General features: G+C 59.9%; 1 protein-coding gene across 1 annotated transcript in view; it reads right to left on the bottom strand.

Annotated features, from left to right (window-relative positions):
• Positions 1–9,881: 9,881 nt before the first annotated feature.
• RBM19 (RNA binding motif protein 19) overlaps positions 9,882–20,431 on the bottom strand; it is a 120,084-nt gene continuing 109,534 nt past the window's right edge. The window contains exons 24-25 of the mRNA XM_046025706.1: positions 11,048–11,160; positions 9,882–10,418 (exon numbers count right to left, since the gene is read on the bottom strand). Of these exons, the coding sequence (XP_045881662.1) occupies positions 10,410–10,418; positions 11,048–11,160 (122 nt within the window). The 3' untranslated portion in view covers positions 9,882–10,409. The remainder of the gene's footprint in view (positions 10,419–11,047; positions 11,161–20,431) is intronic.

The following is a 20,431-nucleotide window of genomic DNA, read 5'->3' as shown; positions in this document are numbered from 1 at the left end:
TGGGCTTTGAAGGACCCCGGGGCATCTTTTGAAGGAAGGCTGAACTGTTTCCAGGCCAAGTTGAGCAGGCCGAGCCGGGGAGCACAGGCCCTCCAGGGCGCCCTGGCAGGCAGGGCATCTGTTGGTGGCCCCCAGGCAGTTCTGGGGCCCGCCTAGCTGATGATCCGGCAGGACGGACCAGAGTGTTCTAGGAAGACAGAGAGCCCAGAAACTGTCTGCAGGAGGGAATTGACTCGATGGTCCACTCGTGCCCTGGGGCTTGGCGAGTGCACTCTCAGTCCCTACGTGGCGTGAAGTGAGGAGGCAATCGGGGAAGCCGGGCTCACCTGTCCGGCTAAGGTTTCCCCGGTTTCGGCAATGAAGACTCTGTCCAGTTTCTCAAGAGGCCAGACCGGGGACGACCCGGATTCCTGCGAACTCTTTAGTGGTGCCTCCCCTGGTGAGCGGGGCGCGAGCCCCGGGCCCTGCCCTCACAGGGCTTGCAGTCGTGGGCAGTGCCGGAGCAGTGACAAGCAAGAGGGAGGCCCCGAGGGAGAACACCCGAGTCTGCGGTGGCTGGCGGGGAGAACCGAGCAGGAGGTGGCCCAGGGGAAGGGCTGGGGTGGGGGACAAGGGAGAGGCAACAGATCTAGGCAACAGACGGTGCCCAAGGAGGGCGGGTGCAAGGCCCGTTTAAGACGTGTGTGGGGGAGGGATTGCATCCACGCCCTGATCCCCCTCCCCACCTCTGCCTCTCGGCAGTGCCCTCCCTCCATGACCAGGGGCTCTGCCGCGTGGCTCACTGTGGCCAGTGAGACAGCAGCGAACATGTCTTCATGTGGAAGCCAGACCCACACACCTCTGGGGTTTCTTACTGGGTCTAAGAGAGTACGCCTCCAACTTCTCCTGGGTTAAGAATCCGGGAGGCACATTTTTAACATTTTAACATTTTGGACCTCCACAGTGTGCTCCCGTGGGGCTAAGCACGCAAGTCAGCTCGAAGGGTGGAAATCGGGAAATGCCCCAGGAAGAGCCCAGGCAGCAGGTTGACGACCTCGGTGCCAGAGGCTGCTGGCTGTCCCCTCCCTCACTCTCCTGCCTCCCGCAGCACAAGGACCTCATGCCTCCGTGGGGCAAACGACAGCCCAGGACCCCTTTCCAGAAGCCACGAGAGACTGTCCAGGCTGTGTCCCTGAAGGGCGGGTCAGGCCTGGCCTTGTCCTTCTGTCCTGCTGCCCGGTCCTGGCAGAGCGGGGAGCCGGGTCCCCAGTGCGGTTACAGACCGCGCCGACAGCCCTGCCTGCTGTCTGGTGAGGGAGAAGCCAGTCTCCATCTTGTTAGACCACCCATGTCTGGGTCTGTCACAGCAGCGGCGACATTCTCGAACTGCGGCCTCGTCTCTGCGAGGCCAACACAGCTGGCGGGCGCCCGGGCGCTGGAGCCGACTGGTCTCGGAGCCCCGGAGGAAGCTGGCCTGCATCTCAGCACCCGCTAAACATCTCCCAGCTCCCACCTGAGACACTTACACTGGGAGATGCTTACAGCCTGAGAGCAGCAGCCTGGAAGCTGGAGGGGGTTGAGGGCTCTGGACCCAGGCCACATCCCCAGCTCCTGTGGGAAGGGCAGTTTGAGAACCACAAACGGACCCTGGGCTGTGCGCCCCATGTGTTCCGCTTCCGTCTTTCTCCCCGCAGGGCCAAGCGGAACGAGAGGAGGTCTCAGAGCGCGCTTCGGTGGCCACGGCACACACCTGCCTTCGTCTGGCACCTTCCTGGAAAACGCGCTGCTTCACTTCCCCAAGCCTCAGTTTCCCACTCGTGCAATGCGACAGTCTCCGCCTTGGGACTCGGCGGGGACGCCACTGAATTCGTGACTCCAACTGCTTTGTCAACTACACGGTCACCCGTGGACCTATGAGGGGGCGGCTACATGATCACCTGCAATCTTTTTGGGGACCAGGAGAGGGGAGGGCTCCTGACGGTTCCCAGGGAAGGCAGGAGCAGCTGCCACCTGGAAATCCTGCAAAACAGAAAAATGTTTGCTGTTGGCCTGAGCCCAAGGATGGGACGCTGAGGCCCCAGTGGATCGTTTTCATGAAAGCTGCAATTAAGGGGAAGTGGGGTTTATTAAGGAAGCTGGAGAGGACTCAGCCCTGGCTTCTGGCGATGCTCTAATGAGATGGCAGGGCCCCTTTTTTTGGGGCGCTCAGCTAGAAGGCCCTGGGCACAGGTCTCGTGCCGGAGCACTCGGTCTCCTGGGTGGCGGGTGACGGGGTGGACGTGGGACACAACTGTACGTTGGGGGGGTTGGGGTACCAGCAGTGACGGCTTGTTCAGTGTTCACCAAGTGGCGGACCCTGGTCTCAGCCCTCATTTAACCTTAGGATGCCAGTAAGTTGGTACTGCTGTTGCTTTCGGTTCCTAGATGAGGCCACGGAGGCACAGAGAGGTCAAGGAGCTGGCTCAAGGTCATGCTGCGGGTAAGGGGCAGAGCCCGGATTAGAGCCCAGAGAGGCTGGCTAGGGTCTGTGCACTGAATGGGGGTTTCTGTACGGTGTGACCTTGGAGAAGCCAGCGGCCCTCTCCGAGTCCTGCTTGCTTGCTTGCTTGCTTTTTCTTTTTAATTATTTGACAGAGATCACAGAGTAGGCAGAGAGGAAGGCAGAGAGTGAGAGGGGGGAGCAGGCTCCCCGCTGAGCAGAGAGCCCCATGTGGGGCTCGATCCCAGGACTCTGGGATCATGACCTGAGCAGAAGGCAGAGGTTTTAACCCACTGAGCCACCCAGGTGCCCCCAGCTTTCTGAGTGGAGAAATTACAGGGGATTTCTTCAGATCGGGACTCAGTAAACTTGATGTGAAGGGTCAGACGGTAAATATTACAGACTTGGCAGGCGACACAGTCTCTGTTGCAATTACGGAACTCTGTGGTAGCAGCGGAAACCAGCACGGACCGTGTGTAAACCAGTGGGTGTGGCCATTAAAACTTTGTGTGCCAATAAAACTTTACACAAACAGGCAGTGGCTAGATCTGGCCCCCGGGCCACAGTTGGCCAATGCCTGGTTTTGACCACTCATGGCTCTTCTTCACGACTTCCGTTTTACTGTATTCATGGTCTAATAATTTCCTTTATACCGATACTACTTTTTTTAAATTTGACAGAATCACAAGTAGGCAGAGACAGAGAGGAAGAGAAGCAGGCTTCCTGCTGAGCAGAGAGCCCGGTGCAGGGCTTGATTCTAGGACCCAGAGATCATGACCTGAGCCAAAGGCAGAGGCTTTAACCCACTGAGCCACCCAGGCGTCCCCTCTTTTTTTTTTTTACCTCCTCCTTAGAGTTTGGTGAAATTGTGGGTTTGACGAGCTAGCTGTGTGTCTGTTTTTGCGACACGTGAACATGTGAAAATAAACTCCTACATAACAAGTCTGCCCCTGGGCTGCCTACAATCTTCTCGTGGCCGCTGAAGCCTGACGTCATGCTTTGTGAGTCCCGTTTACACGTTACCTCAAGTCTTCAAACCCTGGGGTGTTGAGGCATAGGATGATTACTTGGGGGTGGGGGCAGGCCTCACAGCCTGACTTTGAACAGGGCAGGTCTGCTTTCTATGTTGGGGTTCTGCATAAAACTTTTGTTTGGAAAAGGGGGGCCTGTGGCCAAGAGAGTTTGGACCTGTCTAGGGGCAGCTTAAAAGTGAACTTGGAAGTTCTGAGCTTTGAGCTAAGGTTTACTGGTTCTGCCTACATGGGGTTGTGAGTCCCCACATCGCTTCTCAGATTTCTTATTATGTTTTAAAGATTCATTTATTTGCCAGAGAGAGAGAGCACAAGCAGGGGGAGCAGTAGGCAGAGGGAGAGGGAGAAGCAGGTTCCCTGCTGAGCAAGGAGCCTGATGCGGGGCTCAATCCCAGGACCCTGAGATCATGACCTGAGCCCAAGGCAGAGGCTTAACCACATGAGCAGCCCAGGTGCCCTGCTTCTTAGATTTCTTACGGAAGAGCCGATGATTTCCCATTATGGCCCTGCCCAGGCCTTCTCTCTGCCCGATGGCTTACGGTCATCTCCCAACATAATGCACACTTACACCCCAACTCCCACCGTCCCCCATGCTGGCTCCAGCCAGGTCAGCTCCAGCACACGCTCACTTCTTCCTTCCCATTGCATGAGCCCCAAACCACGGGGCCAACCCTGGCCTTGCACACCTCGGAGCTGGCACTCCGTCTGTTCCCCTGGGCTCCACCTCCAGCACGTCTAGGCTCCAGCTGCCTGTCACCTCCTCTGAGGGGCTGAGTCACCCCCAGCTCCCGGATTACTGCAGCGTCTCTGCACTCATGTCGCTGCTCTCTCCCCTCCCCGGGTTCTGCTCACATGCCACCCCCTTGGGGGGCCCTCGCTCGGCCCCTCTGGGCACCCCACATGGTAGCCTCAGTAGCACTGAGGGGGAGGGAGCATCTGCAGGCTGGCTGTCCCCCCACCTTCTGCCATCAGCTGGTCGGGACCAGGAGAGTCGTCCGCTGAGCTCCCTCCTGCTCCCTGGTTCCCATGCCCCCCCTCCTGCACAGCAGGCTTCACAAACATGTTGGCCACACATGCCAAGGTGTCTAAGGTTCAAACTGCTTTGGTTTCATGGTTCCATGTGCTCCCAGGGATGAAGCCAAGGGCTCTGCCTCGGGAACTGCTGGTCCCTCGGTCCTCGAGGGAGTGTTGGGACCCCCAGCCCCCCACCCTCTGCCCTGGAGCCCTAGGATGGTAGGGTAACACCTGGTGCTGACCACAGCCATCGTGAGCCACAGTCTGTTCCCGGGGGGGATGGCATTTGGTGGTACTGAACACCTCCCCCCCCCCGAAAAGCCCATCAGTGGTTCATGGCAAGGAGGTGCTGAACAAGAAAAGCCTCATCTGGGGGAAAAAGACAGGGTGCCTTTCGTTCAAGCCACCCCGAGTTAGGGATCCAGACCCAGCACATGAGAAACCCTCCCTCCTGAGCCCCACACTCGCCTGTAACCCGAGGACAGTGGCACAGCCCACCATGCAGGGGTGAGGAGAGGAGAGTGTGGCCCACCACCCTGCTCAGGGCCCGGCTCTCAACTCACCCTGGAGAAGCAGGGGACCGCCAGGTTGAGAACGCGGGCTTCTGGCGATGTGAAGCCGGGCACGAGTCCCCATGCCAGCCCCCTGCGTGGTGTCACCTGGGGATGCCACCTGCCTCTGTTTACACGTCCCATAAACCCACCTCCCACGGCTGTTGGGAGCTCAAAGTGGGGAGTGTTCAGTCCACCAAATATTGCCAGGCGGGGGGTGCCGTGTGCACAAACCACGGCTCCTGCTCTCCCAGGGCTTCCGCTCCGGTGGGGGAAACTGCAGCACAGAGATGACCATTTCCACCTGTGACCGGGGCCTAGCACCTGTGGCCAGAGCTACCAGCAGGGGGGTCTGCTCATTGCTGGGCAGGTGCCCGGTTCCACGGCCTGCGTGAATATGGGAGTGTCTTAGGAAGCAAGTGTTCCGTTAATCTTTTATTAACAATATTTCTGGGAAAAAAAAAAAACCCGCTACATAGTCTTAGGGAAGCTCTGCAAAAGCGAAGCGTGGGGTGGGGGGGACCCCTGGAGAGGCTCTTCTGCAGGAGGGGAGAACGTGCTCTGAAGAAATGCAAGGTGCATGCACCAAGGGGTTAAAGTCATTTTCATTAAAATTTAAATTTCAGCAGGCGTTCACTCTCCCTTCCCCGTCCTTTGAACGTTTGACTGGCAACCATTTCATATTTCAATCTCGGCAGAACAAATTGAATTAGATGTTGAAACCAAACTCGGCTCTGTTCACCAAAGCCTGCATGCTCGGCTTGCACTAATCCTTTCCTAGACGCTGCAGAGCACAGACAGGCGCTGGGAGCCCGCCCGGCCACAAAAGACAGAAAAAGCCGAGGAGGCAGTGAAAGAGAAGGAGGGAAAGCAGGCGGGCGAGGGCTGCTGGAGATTGTCTTCTGCTGGACATGCGGGTCTTCAAGCCCTGGACACAGACCTGCGAGTGGATCTCGTTTCTGGCCTTGAATCCCCGGTGCCCTAAGTGTTTGGTGAATGAATACACAGGCTGAGGTTCAGAGCTGGCTTTCGGGACTCGCCCTGCCAGCCTTGGCCTCCGGCGGACACCCCTTCCTGCTCCGTGTGGAGTGAGGGGGGCTGCTGCTCAAACTACTGGTCCTTTCCCAGAGACCACAAGCTGCCCAGCGCCTCCCAGAGTCGAGGGAAGCTGGGCTTTCTCTGCGCCCTTGAGCAGGGCGCAGACTGGGCCCAGAAGATGCCAGCTCGAGTCTCCCCGGGGTGGGGAGAGGCAGACCTCGAGGCCTGGCCCCGGGCTGTCACTACAGATCCTGGGACACCAGACAACCCCATAGCCAGGCCCTTTGCTGGGCGCCGACGAGAACCTCTACTTACCCAGCTAAGTCTGCGGACTGGCCTAGAAGCGCTAACCCCAGGGGCCCAAGCCCAGCTCTCGGAACAGACGATCCTGCCTGTGGGTGACTCCCAGATCACAGTGTCAGGAACAGACCCAGCAATACCAGGGCCTGGAGAAGGCCTCACTTGTTTCCAAACATGCTCCCGGGCAACCGTGGGCTCATCTCCTGTCTGGCTTTGTGCGGGAAATGACCAGGTGAATGAGGTGCCCGCGCGGTCTGCTTTGGGGCTTGTGGGCAGAGGGCACCCTCTCCAGGCCACCTTCCTGGATGCAGGGACTCCCCATCCTGCCCCAGGCCTCTGATATGGGCCCAGCAGGCCTGCTGTGCGCACGCGGGACTCTGGCTTGCTGGGGCATCCGCGGGTGTAATGCCCGATGCTTTTCTCTTTGTTAAGTAATAGAAATGGTTTTGATAGTCACGATTTAGAGTCCCCTGAAAATACAACAGTCTGCTAAATGTTTCCCATCCATGACCTTTTATTTAATCTTGAAGAAAATCCTACCAGGCCAAAATTCCTCTCATACCCATTTTAAAGATACAGAAACCGAGGCAGGAGACACTGAGCCCCTGGGTGCAGGTTCACAAGCACTGGGTGGTCCAGCTGGTCACCCCCAGGCCTGTAGGTTCCACCTCCCCAGCTGCAGTGCACCCCACCCTCACTGAGCTCTGTGAGACCCCGTCCAATCCCCTGTCCTCCACCTGCAGACAGGAGCCAGGATCCTCCTCAGCTGTCCAGCCAGGGCTGTCCGTACAGCACCTTCCCCGGCCAGGCCCAGGGGTTTTGGTGGCCTCTCCTCCTTCCCCAAGCCTGGTCCCGCATTTGAACACTCCATCCCACCCTTCAGGGTTCCTCGGGGCCTCACGCCCATGGCTTTCCCCTAGACCACCAAGCTTCTGCAGTTCCTGGGGGTCTCTGCTCAGTCTTCTAGAGCCCTGTGCACAGACTGACTAAACTCCTGGCCTCCTGCCCCTGCTTCCGTCCGGGGCTCCTCCTTGCAGGCAGGCCTCCCAGTTCCCCATCTCCTCGCTGTGCCTGTCGGCCAGTTCCACGGAGGGGATTTCAGGCAGAACCAGAGGCTGGGGGTTAGGGGTGGGGGTCTTGGGGAGGCAGTGGTAGAATCCAGGTCTAGACCCTCAGGGGGGACCCTGTACAGGATGGAGGGAGGGGGAGGAACACCGCCCCGTCTTCTCTCCTCCGCCAGCCCCCAGATGCCCGATGGTGCCCACCCCTGCCAAACCCAACTGGCAGCCTATTGCCAGGGGAACCTGGGAAACTGGCCTGCAGGGGTCAGGCCCCAAGTCTGAGCCTGCATGTGTGTGTGTGTGGGGGGGGGGGGCGTGGGGCACATGGAGGGCGACGGGTTCCAGCACTGGCCTGTGCAAATGGATGGCCCCACCGCCTCATCAGCTCAGGTGCCCCCCTTCCTGACCCTGCTGTCCCCCCAGCCTGGCCCAGCTGCCAGCACAGCCCTCTTCCTTGTTCCCCCTGAGCATCCGGAGGCCACAGACCCTTTTGAGAAATGGCTGCGTCTACATGGGCCTCAGGAGGCTCCCTCGCCCCGGGGCTGCGCCCCTTCTTCCGTACCCTCCACGGTTTATTCCTCGTGGTTCCTCCTTAGATCGACTGATGTCCCGGTGCCACCTTTTTTTTTAAAAGACTATTTTTGCTAGAGACAGAGAGAGCGCGTGTGGGAGCGAGCGCTAGTGGGTAGGGAGAGGAGAAGCAGGCTCTCCATGGAGTAGGGCGTCGGGAGTGGGCCTCGGTCCCAGGACCCTGGGATCATGACCTGAGCCGAAGGCAGAGGCTTCACCGACTGAGCCACCCAGGCACTCCTTATTGTCACTTCTAACTCCCCCCACAAGCTCCCCTGTGCCCTGGTCTGGTGACAACAGTGACTGTCTCCAGGCTTCCTGGGCCCCCATGGCCCGGAGTCCCCACAGCTCACCCAGCACGCACTGGACGGATGCGGCAAATCTCCTCCACGCCGGGAGTACCTCACCGGGCTTCACCTGACCATTACCTAGCCGTGCTTTACCTCCTTCCAGAATCATCGCAACAGTGCCGGTTCCCATACAGAACTATGACGGTGTGAGTACTCCCTGACCATGCAAGGCGGCAGTCGTTTTCAAAGGGGCAGGGACAGGGTTTAGGCCGCTCCCTGCACTAAGTGCTGTGACTGAAAAGGAGAGGGGTAGGGACGTCTGCGACGGGTGTGGGCGCAGGTCTGGGCGCGGGAGAGCAGCGAGAGCATAGCTACTTCTGACAGAGTGGTCAGGGACCGTCTCTTGAGTGAGGAAGGGGAATTTAAGATCTCAAAGGGGAGGTTAAAAAAAGAGACGGGAGAGATGTGGGGGAAGGGGGGGTCCCAGGCGGAGGGAAGAGCCAGTGCAAGGGCCCTGGGGTGGGAATGCCCTGGAAGGGCCAGCACAAAGTAAGGGAGGGACAAGTGGCAGGGCCTCCTTGTGAGGTGAGGAGTGTGACTTTATTCCAAGTGTGCGGGTAATCCTGAGGTAAGCTGTATTTCTGTAACCCAGTTCACGGATCCAGCTGGATCCTGCTGGCTGCTTGTGGAGCATGCAGTGCTCCTTGGTTAAGGGAGGGGGGGCGATGAGGGTGGCGTCCACCGGAGACGTCCTTGGCGGCATGAAAGGGGGGTGATGGGGCACCCTGAGACCTCCAGGAGAGTTGACTCAACTGCTCTTCATTGCTTACGTGGCTGGTCCCGTCCAGAGAGCAAGCCCCCGGGCTGGGGTCAGAGAGGCCAGGTGGGCAGGAAGGAGGGATGGGAACCTGGTCTCCCAGACTGGACAGCCTGTGCTTGGCACCCAACACCAGGCTGCAGGAGTTGGCGGATCCTGCCCTGGAACGTTCTAGTACCTTCGTCCAAGTCAGGTGGGTGTGCGTGAGGCCCCTTGTGTGCCAGATCCACGGGCCCGAGACCTCCAGGGTGGTGACCACGCCCCCACCATCGGCCGGGCACTGGCGGTGTGGATACGGATGGTGTGTTCATCCGGAAAGACCCACAGGCCCCCAAACAGGACGAGCAGTGGGGAGGAATAGGGTGGGGACCCCCGTCACCCCAAGAACCATGCAACTGGGGCACCTGGTCATCCGAGGGGCTGGGCTGGGTGAGGTTTAACACTGACCCCACCTGCGTGCCGCGCATATACCCGACGTCTGCAGGTCAGCCTGCTGCGGAAGCTGGGGAACGAGGAAGGCGGGGAAGCGGGACTGATTAGGAAGCACCGCCCCGTGGGCCATGTGTGGAGCCTCCCACGGCTACCGGAGCGGTAGAGTGTTGCTCTGGTTCAAGGCCACTCGGCAAACTGGATGAAGATGGGAACCTCCTTCCTCCAAAACCAGACCAAGTTCTCAGCAAAGTCAGAAGGTTCCCGGACTCTCCCCTGGAGCCCCAGCCCGAGGTCCCAAATGAAGGAGTAACAAAAGTGCTGATGGGCGTTGCTCGGGGCTTTACTTGGATTGACTGAGGTAGTCAAACACCAGGAAGGCACAATACCACTCCCACTGGACAGAAAGAGAAACTGAGGGTCGCAGGGGCCTTCACTGGTCTGCGGCCGCACAGCTGAGAACGGCGAGGCTGGGACTGAGACCCGGGGGAGAGAAGTGAGCGGCTCCTTACTCGCCGGGAGGCAGGCTCCCAGCGTGTGCTGAGTGCAGGGCCCCCCAGCCCGGCGGAGGCCATATTTCTAGGCTGGAGTGGGGTGTGCGTGTGGGTGACCCAAGCCTGGGACAAGTCTTTTGACGGGGCTGGGATGCATTTCAGAGTCGTCCGCCCGTGACAGGGGTATCGGCCATCAGAGTCGCATCTTAGGCTCAACTGGCTGGCATGTGGGCTTCGGGTCAGCCCCTGGTGGTCAAACCAGGGCTCGACATCCCCGGGGATCCTGGGGCAGGACAGAGGCCAGGTCCCCGGCTGTGAGCACTCCCGCACGTGGCCGGCAGATGTAGGAGCTCCAGCTAGCAGCCCTGGAGGGGAGGCCAAGAACAGAAGCTTCTGAGCTGGTCTTCCACTGCGGCGGGGCAGTTCACAGGCCACGGCGGCATGTTTTCCCCACTAAACCTGTCTGAGGTGGGAGCCGGGGTGCAAGGCAGACACTGGGCCCAGAGAGCTTAGGTCACCAGGCCAGGATCCCCAGCCAGTGTGGGGTAGAATGGGGGCTTCCTGTCCTGACCCCTTGATGCCACACTTGCTCCCATGCAGCAGGACAGAGGTGGGACCCCGAGTCCCTGTGTGCCCTGACCCCCTGACCAGCAAGGGGGGGGGGCGCTGTCTCCCCATCTGGGAGCAGCGGACGGCCAGGCTTGGCGGGCGGTTTGTTCTCATGGCTTCCAGGTCCTGGTATGGCCATGAGAAACTTCCTATCATGGCTGTGTCTCACCCGCCCCCCCGGCCCTTGGGTGCTGGGCACAAAGCAGATGTGTGGGGACTGCTGGATTGTCACCCAGACACCGTCCCCTCTGACTTGAGGCTGGGGCAGGGCGGGGTCGCCTGCACTCCCCTGCGCTGGCACTCCCCCACCTCCCCCAGCCCACACGCCAGGAGCGCAGAAGCCGGAGCGGCTGTCCCCAGTCCCCAGGGCCCTGGAGCCACGTACCCTCTCGGTGCCAGCTCGCAGCTGAAGGGTTTGCTCCTCACTGTCGTTTTCACTGTCTTCCAGCTGCTCCAGGATCTCGTCCAACACCACAGACCGCTTTTTCTTCGGGGGCTCTGTGGGAGCCCAGATGGCAAGAGAGGAGGAAAGAACAGCCGAGAGGGGTGGGAGGCGGGAAGAGAGAAATGGCAGGAAGGAGAGGGACCGGGATGAGCAAAATGGAGGGCGGGGAGGCGAGAGAGGAGACGAGGCACCGGGGGGAAAGGGAGTTAGAGGAGGCACAGAGGACCAGAAGCCAAAGGGAGGGTGTAGAAAACACAGGAGAGGAGAGACAAACATGGATAGTTAGTCTCCGATTTCACTCCGGGGCTGCCTCTCCCCGGCCCCAGGAACTCTCCGGCTCGGCTCAGCCCGCCTCCCCCTCCCTGGCTTCCTTCCACCCACAGAGGCAAAGGCTCCAGTTAGGAAGGGAGCGAGGAGGGCCTCTCCCAGCCCCTCAGAGGCTGATGGATCTCGGGCTGGCCTGCAGAGAGCGGAACACCTTGAGAGAGGATGAGTCAAGCGAGAGCAATTGTTGGGGAAAAAAGTAGAAGCTTCTCCGGCTTTCCTGGAGGCTACAGACTCTTAATGGTGCAGAAGGCGCCTGATGGAGCAGGAGCTCAGTGACTGTTGGGTGAAATCATGCTCCGAGATGCCAGCGCAGGGATGCAGGGAAGAACACTGACAGGCAGCTCTGCAGGGGAGGGGCTATTTCACTTGGACTTTGAAGGATGCAGAGGAGTTCTCTGCAAGGCGAGGGGAAAGGGAGGCAGATGCACGGCATGACCAGAACGCACACTGGGCTCAGCTCACACAGTCCCTTTCGGCCCCAAACACTACTGAGGACCTACTGTGTGCAACAACCACCAGTCCTGCAGGCATGGGTGACTTCCGCCTCTTACGGGGGCAGGGAGCTGGGCCACAGACAGGGAAGTCTGAGGTTACTGAGCTACAAGGGCTGAAAGGCAGGATTCAAAGCTCAGCAACGCCAGTCAGTCTCCCCACATCTCATGAGTCTCCGCTGTTGGCTAGAGAACGCCAGGGAGATGGGGACAACTGCCCGGGAGGATTGGGGGTGGGAGGAGGCTGCTCTCAGGCCCAACCTGCCGCCAGTCCCTCTGGCAGTCTGACCTCTCACTAATGGCCAGCCTCAGTCCCAGAGAACGTGGATTTGCTCAGAGGCAGCTGCAGACAGTCCCAAGCCCATCCTCAAACAGCACCTCCTCTGTGAAGTCTTCCCGGGGGGACAAACCTTCCTGTGACCCTTTGTCTTGACTCCACACTGGACCAGGAGCCCCCGAGGGCCTGTGTCTCATGTGGGTCTCTGCAGAGCCCCCACCCCCCCACCCCGGGGGCACAGGGGCCTGCAGGCCCAGCAGCTGTATCCACCGCTTTAGTGATGGAAAGGAGAAGGGGCAGGATGGGCAGGGGGTAGGGAGGGGCAGCAGCCCCGGGCTCAGACACACGCTTCCTCTCCTCGTGGCCTCCTCCACGCTCTGGGTTTCCTTCTAATCGCCAGGCTTGGGAGGTGCACAATGGCCTCGGGAAATTGAATTTGTGGGCAGGTAATGGGAGCCGGGAAATAGAAGAGCAGCGAAATAGGGCCTGTGAGCCCAGCACGGACGCCCCCTCCTAGTTACTAACAATGGGGGTGCGAGCTCCCAGGCTGTGGTGGCAGAGCCGTGGGCTTCACCTTCAAGGTTTCTCTGGTCTTCCCCGCAGCCTGACGGCACCGAGGCACCGGCAAGGGAGTGGGTTTTTCCTGTGCGTCCTGGGGCTCAAGCCTTCAGTCCGTTTTGCATCCCAAGCACCCCTACCCCGCTGTGGCCCCCCGCCCCAGGCCAGAGCTGCCAGGACAGTGGACATCTCCTCCCCTCCCTCCCAGAGACGGCTCTCAGGGCACCCGGCGGATCAGCACCTGTGGCTCCTTTGTCTTGGCCCCTGTGCTGCTGGCTCACTTGGGGGAAAAGCTGAGGTTGTCAGGACGGCTCACCTCTGTGAGCCACACAGGGGACCTGTCACCTCCGTGAACTTCCGGTTACACCCTCCCCGCACGTGCTCATGTGGCGACAGCCACCCAGGGTCCCTTCCTGGCTGCTGGCCCCCACCTCCGGGCCTCTGCACCTGCCGTTCCCTCTGCCTGGAGCTCTCCTCCCCCAGGGAGCAATGTGGGGGACTCAGCTTTGCAGAGAGGACTCCCTGATCTTGTTTGAAACCACAAGGCTCCCCGTGCCCCGCCCTACTTCCCCGTCTGTGCTTCTCCGCGGCATTCACCCGTGTTTTACTGTGCAGCTTACTGTCTGCGTCTCCCGCTGGGAGGCCAGCTCCAGGAGGAAGCAGTGTCTGAGTGCACGGTCAAGGCCCGCGCCCTCAAGGCCTAGAACAGCGCGCGTCATACAGCAGGCACAGATGAGGTTCAAGAGCTCAGGCTGCTGAAGGACACGCAGAAGGAGGGACCAAACCCAAAGCAGTCTTTAACCACCTTTGTTCACGTTTTCATCCCCTCACGGCAGAGACTAGGCAGTGGCTGCTCTGAACCAGGCCTGGGAGTGAGTGGGACGGGCCCGTTGAGGGCGTTCCTGGTCCCATGAGGGGAGATAGAGAAGGAGCCACACAACCACAACCTACGGCAGGGTTAGTGCCGTGGTGGGGAGAACCTGCTTCGTGTGGGCTATCAGGGTGGCTTCCCGGAGGAGATGACAATGTAAACGTGGCCAGAACCTAGCTGACTCCCAGCTCCGGCCCTCTGACCCCACTGTGCTGGTCTCAATCCCGCAGGCGGCTGTGATCATGGCTGCCCGGCATGTCCCACCCTTTGAACCAGTGGGCACCTCCCAACCTCGGCCCCGAGGCCCATGGGCACCAGCCATGCTCAGTCTGCTTGGGAGCGGACCTCGCGGTCTTAAACACTGGTGAACCGGTTCTTCCACGCCTGTGCCTGGAACACCAGCCCTGCCCTCAGCTGCCCTCTCGCCTTCCTCTGAGTCACTGGGCACCAGACGCTCTCCTCCTCTGCAGCCATCTGACAATCATTTAGGAGCCCAACATCCCGCGGCACAGCCACAGCAGAGTGAAGAGAAGCCACGCCACCCAGAGCTGGGTTCCAGTCCACTGCCTCCCCTTGCTGGTGGCGGTGGGGCCTTCCCCACTCCGAGCCTCAGCTCCCCCTCCTGGAACAGGCAGTGGGGCCAATCCCGTGGCAGACCCTGGAGGGGTGATCTGGCTGGAGAAACTGAGGCCCAGAGGGAGGGGGACGCAGCCAGCAGGACACACACAGGCAGGGCCTCAGCTGAGTCTCAGGAACCCCCTGCAGGAGGGGGTGCCATCACCCCCACTTCACAGCTGGGGAGACAGAGGTGCAGGGCAAGGCGCACCCCCCAATGCTCCCAGCTGCCACAGAGCAGCCCCGGGGTCCTGCCTCAGTTGTCCCATTTGCAGGCCACATACACTGGGTTGTGCCACGGGGCGTCTCTCAGGGGCCCTGGCCTGGCGCGTGGGCCATGGCCAAGGCTGCACGGGAGCCTAAGACACCGAGACAGGCGTGTGGTCATCACGTCTGGCCTTAGGGTCACACACTCCTGGCTTTGGCACTTTCCTAGCTGTGTGTCTTCTGGGGGGCACGTACCCCGCAAGGTTCACTCCCTCATGTATAAAATCGGGGGGGGGGAGTAGGACAGTTCCTCCTCCCTTGCTTTGTCTGTGGCCACCATCAGCTGACCCGCAGGCCCACAGGTAAGTCCCTCCTTCTGCCCGGAGCAGGTGCAGGCTTCTCCCTCCGGCATGAGCCTCCCCGGGCTACCTTGCACGCCCTCCCTCAGCATTTAGCATACACCCTCGGGAATGCAGGCTCAGGCCCCTCTGACCAGCCTCTTGCTGCCTCAGTCTCCTTGCCTGTAATGCGGGGGCACCACCAACACCGACCTCAGGGGGTCGTGGGGAGAATTAACGGAGGGAAAGGAGCAGTGACTGGCTCCTGGTTGGGCCCCAGCGGGTGGCGGCCAGACTGACATCTCTGTTGCTCTAACCCCTTCGCTGTGGGTGTTGGCGTAGTGTCTCGCTTTGCCACTAGGCCGGTGGGCGCCGACAGGGTGGGGACTGTCAGGATGGCTAGTGATGGCAGGTGATGGATGACTATTAGATAAATGAGTGAGACGATCTGGTTGGTAAAGGCTACGGAAGGTATGGTACCCGTTCCCCACCCCATGCTGGAAAACGGGGGGATCCACGGACTCCTGCGGGGCGAGTGGTGTAGGCAGCAGGTCAGACGATCTGAGGCCCCTGCTCTGCCGCCTAAAGGCTCGGTGACCTTGGGCAAGTCATTTCAGCTCCCTGCTTCTCGGCTTCCCTGTCCATATGTGGGGCATGAAGACAGGACCCGCCTCCCGGGGCGGCCGTGGGCGTCTGCGAGTCTGTGCATGGAGCCCCTCACACTAAGGACTCAGCACTTGGGAGCTGTGACTGCTCTCGCGGGCCTGGCGCATCCGACTCGGGCCGGGCCCCCCCGTCACTCCCCCACGCCCACCACCAGGGGACGCGTCAGCCTGAGTCCCCACCGCACGACCCCCAGCTCCGCCCGCCGGCCCTGGCCCTGCCTGCGCGCCGAGCACCCTGCTTGCAGGAAACAGCTGCTGAAATCCCACTTCTTCGACATCAAAAGCCTCAGTGGGTTTTCACCAAACAAACATAATGCAGAATCGGAGAAAGGTGTAAAATAAATAAACGAAACAAGCTGTGCATTTTCTTTTAGCATTACAGCTGCACCCGGAGATAAACAACAAGTGAATGTCACCGAACATCAATACCCAAGAAATTAACTTGACAAAAAACTCAGCCGTCCCCCAACAACCCCCCAGTCCTGCCCCCCTCCCCGCCCCTCCCCCCCTCCAACCACCATTTTGCATTTCTGGAGTTCCCATCTAATGATTTTATTTTTCAATTAATTCCTTGACAGAATGCCAGCCCGCGTCTCTCTCCTGGCCCTGGCTGGCGCTGTCGCCCCGCGTGGAAGGCACAGGCAGGCAGACAGGAAGGCGCGAGTGGAGGGGGGGGAGGCTGCTGGGAGGACGACAGAAAGCGCCTCATGGGGTTTTGTTCCAGAGGCAGAGCACTGAGGAAGGGCGAGCAGAGCGGGGGACGGGGGACTTCTGCAGGGACCCTGAGAGGAGCAGGTGCTGGCAGCCAGGGGAGGCTGGACCCGGCTGCCAGGATCAGAGCCCGCTGCTCCGGCTGGGCCGCCTCTGTGTCCCACACAGACTGAAGGTACCCTGCTCGCTCAGATGGGTGCCCCTTAGGTCTTCCCCACAGCCCCTGGCGGGTGCTCAGGGAAGGCTGGCCCATTTTCCGGCTCCAGGACGGACACCAAACAGGGGCAGCCATAGTAGCCCTGGGCCAGCGCCGGAGCCACCGTGGGTGCCCCATCCTGGTGGCCGCCCGCAGCACTAGAACGTGGCTCCAGGACATGTCCGTGGCTGTCTCTGGCCTCCAGGGTATGTGATGTCCTGGCACAGGGCCGGCTGGAGGGGTTGGGGACATAAGCCTCCCGGAGAAACCCTCCACCAGAGAGGTGTTTTTATGGGGAGCCGGTGGACACATGCTCCCGCTCCCTCGACTCCTGGGGGACAGCTCGGAGGTGTGTGCCCCACAGATCTTGGAGGGCCCTGGTGGGGGCCCACGGTGGGCCTGCTCGCTGTGGCCCCTGGGCTGGATCCCTCGCTTCCTTCCCGTTCCTCATGCGCTTCCTGGGCTCACCTCTGAGGTGATCTGCTTGGTAGCCAAGTCCGCGTCTCAGGCTCTGCCCCTGGGGAACCTGCACCAGAACACCACGGCTACAGGTGACCGGATGACCGAAGGAAAGGAAGCCTCCCACACGACACAGATCCCCGGTAGAGCGTTTGCCTTTGCTGACTCCATTTAAGATTTAAAAGCGGTAGTTACTAATTTGCAAACAAAGGGGAGATGCTACGCAACAGTCTCCATTTCTAGTTTCTCCAGAAATGGGTGGAGCGGCCCTAGGGGGCCCGTGAACCCACCTGAAAGCGAGCCCATGCTCTGTGCCAGGCCTGGTGCTGGGGCCGCAGCCGTGGAGAAAACTCTAAAGGATATTTGGAACCGCCAGCCACGGGGGCCGAATCGGGCCCCCGGGGTGGGAGCGAGCCGAGGGCCGCCCAGGAGCAGCTGAGAAGCAGAGGAGGACCCCTGCATTCCCTGGGCCTCCCTGTCCCAGGCACCTGCTGGCTCTGGGCGGCAGGCTGGGTGTGCACGGGGAGAAATCCCACAAGCTGCGTGGTATTACTGTCCCATTTGTCAGATGCGCAAGCAGCGGCTCTAGGGAAGTCAGCTGACCACACTCACCCCACGGCCCATCACACCAGTGATGCCTGCGGTCCCGGGGCCCAGTGGCCCGCCCCGCAGCGCAGACACCCGCACAGCTCCCCAAAGGAAAGAGCTCTTGGCAGAAAAGGACTGGACAGACAGAGCCCCCGCAGCACCACCTACCTGCAGTTGCTGCCTTCACCCCATTACCCAAGAGAATCATCTAGAAACCAGCGGAGCTGGGACCCCACCCCCAGAGGTTCTGATGTGAGTGGCCTGGGGCGGGCATTGGCTACTGAGACCAATGATCACTGCCTTTATGAGTCACCACGGTGCTAAGGGCCCTGGCTCGCTGGGAAGCAGGAGACTGCGTGCAGCCTGGGAGGTGGCCCTCCGTGCGTTCCAGGCAGCTGGCCTGGAAGCTCCCCATCCACAGGGCCTGGATTACCATGGATTTAGCCTGTGGTAGGGCTGTGGAGCTGGGCTAAGCCTGGGGGCTTTCAGGCTCCGTCCTGCATGTGTTTGCATTAGTTACAGATGCTGGAGAGGCTGGTGCAGGCTGGAGAGGCGGGGAGTGGCCAGGTGAAGGTGACTCATTGCATGCAACAAAGGAAAAGGAAGCGGAACCCCTGGAAGGCATCCCCCACTCCCCTGCCTTGGGCCTGCAGGGATCTTTCCGTTTCTAGTAGAGGCTTGATGGGCATAAACCTCCTGTCCCCCTCCTCCTGGCACAGCCCTGGCATGGGAGTAGGGAGCCCTGGGAAGGGAGGACACGGTAATGTGTCCTCAGGGCGTCAAGGTGGAAGGAAATCCGCACCAGATCTGGATGTGCGCGGGCCTCGAGCAGTCAGGCAGGCACAGGAGGGAGACGATAGGGCAGGCCGCAGACTGCGGCAACCCAGCCCCAGCTGCCCTATGGGTCCCACAGTACCAGCGTGGTCAGACCTAATTTTTCCAGAGGCCAGAATCTCAATTTTCCAGGCCAAATCTTCTGATAGCAAAATAGTGGTGATTCATTAAAAACAAACAAAAACAAAACCAAACCCCACCTGTGCACATTTTATAGGTAAAACAAAGACCCTCGGCAGAGCTCAGTTGATGGCTCACCTGGGCAGCCTCTGATTTATGGTCTCCTCTGTCTACAGAACCCCACTAGTCTCACTCGTGGCCACGAAGCAGTAACGAAAACCTCCGTCTTGTTTCTCGTGGGTTCCTCCGACCTTGGCCAACCGACAATTCAGAAGCCAACTTGGCCGCCCCCTGCCACCAGCCACAACCCTGGAGGGAAAGCCTACCCTCCTCCTGACCCGGTTTCCAGCACTTTGGTCCCCAGGTCCCCGAACCCCTGTCCAATCCGGGCCCAGCCCCTTCCCCTCCCAAGTCACTCTGAAATTCTCCTTCTGTCAGTTGAATTCTGTGATCGATGAGGAAGAGCAGGAGAAATGGCCCGGCACAGCTGGTTTCCCCGTTAGCCCTAGCAGGGATTCCTGGCCTCGCTGGCGACGGCTGAGTGAAATGTTTGCGGAACGCAGAGAACACAAGTCAATAACAATTTAGCTGGATTGGGAGCAAGTGCCTTCCCCGCACGGACAGCCGTTCCCGGGGGAAGGGGAAGAGAGTGGGGAGGATATTGCTGAAGCGCCTGGAAATATTTCCAAAACACCGCTCCAAGAGGCTCCGGGCGTGGGGCAGGAAGGAGGGGAGAGGAGGAGGAGGAGTGAACTGGAGACACCTGCTCCCGCCTGCTCCGGGCCCCTCTGGCCTCCCCAGCACCTCGGCGGGGGGGAAGCCTTTGACTGTCTGAACGTGGGTCCCTCCCTACTGCCGGCCATTTGCACCCTTGCTGCCGAGGAGCTGCGGGACCAAAACAATTCCCGCTTCTTCATGTGGCTTCGCTCGACTCTGCCTCCAGCAGCGGGGACGGCTTGGGGCACTTGAGAAAAGAGCTGGTCTCCCGGCCAAGTTCAGCCTCTCTCCTGGTGCCACCCAGAAGGAACAAAATACAGCACTCTGGCCAGGGAAGGCAGTGCCCTTCTGAGAGGGCAGGGGTAAGACGCCTCTCAGGCCAGTCCTCGTCCCTGCGGTGGCAAGTGGCACAATCACCCTCATCGGCTTCCTCTGATGCCTCTGGAGGAAGGGCTGCCTGCTTCTATGAGGCCTTAAGGAGGGACCGAGAGGCACCCAAACGGAGGAATAAAAATGAGGGGAGCTTACAGGAACCTTCAGTCTCCAGGGAGCTGGAAAGATCCACAGCGAAGGGATATTTTGAATAATAAATTCTGTGACTTCACATACTTGCTTGAACTTTCTTGACTGTGATTTTTAAAGCCCGATGATTATGTTTTCATGACCAAGATCAAGAAGGCATATTTGCAAGGGCTGGCGTAGGGATAACGGGCTCTCCTGGTCCCCGATCTTTTGAAAATGTGCCGTCCTAGGAATGATTAAGTTACGGAAGGGGGGGAATGGTGAACTGTTGCAGGCTTTAAATATCATCTGTATGCTGATGACTTCCAAATTTATATCTCAGTCCAGACTTCGCCCCTGAGCTCCGAACTCATAGATCTATCTGCTTGACATCCCACGGGGAGTCCTAATAGTGTCTCAAACCCCATGTGCACCCCCCCAACCCCCACCTGCTTTTCCCAGCTTCCTGGGCTTCATCATCACAAGGCACCACCATCCTGAGTGGCTCCGAGCAGAAATCGCCACACCGGCCTTAATTTCCCTCATGCTTTCCGGAAGTAAATTAGGCTGGCTCTCCCTTCACCACACAGGCTCAGTCCACCTGCTCTCCATCCCCACGGTCTTTGTTCCCACCCAGGCCACTGCCCCTGCTTGCTGTGAGGACCACGATGGGACTCCCACCTCCATTCTTGCCCCTCCACAATGCAGGCCCCATGGAACAGGGAGGAAAAGGTCTGACGATGTAAATCCTCCTTCTTAAATCTTTGAGGAACTTCCTGCTTTCTGTTGAATAAAAGCCAGGCTCCCTGCCAGGCCCCACAAGGAACTCCGCTGGCCTCTATCCAGCTT

The sequence above is a fragment of the Meles meles genome, chromosome 12, assembly GCF_922984935.1.
Source record: "Meles meles chromosome 12, mMelMel3.1 paternal haplotype, whole genome shotgun sequence".
Classification (NCBI taxonomy): Eukaryota; Metazoa; Chordata; class Mammalia; order Carnivora; family Mustelidae; genus Meles; species Meles meles.
The sequence above is the reverse complement of the archived record's forward strand: the minus strand, read 5'-3'. Positions and strand labels throughout refer to the sequence as shown.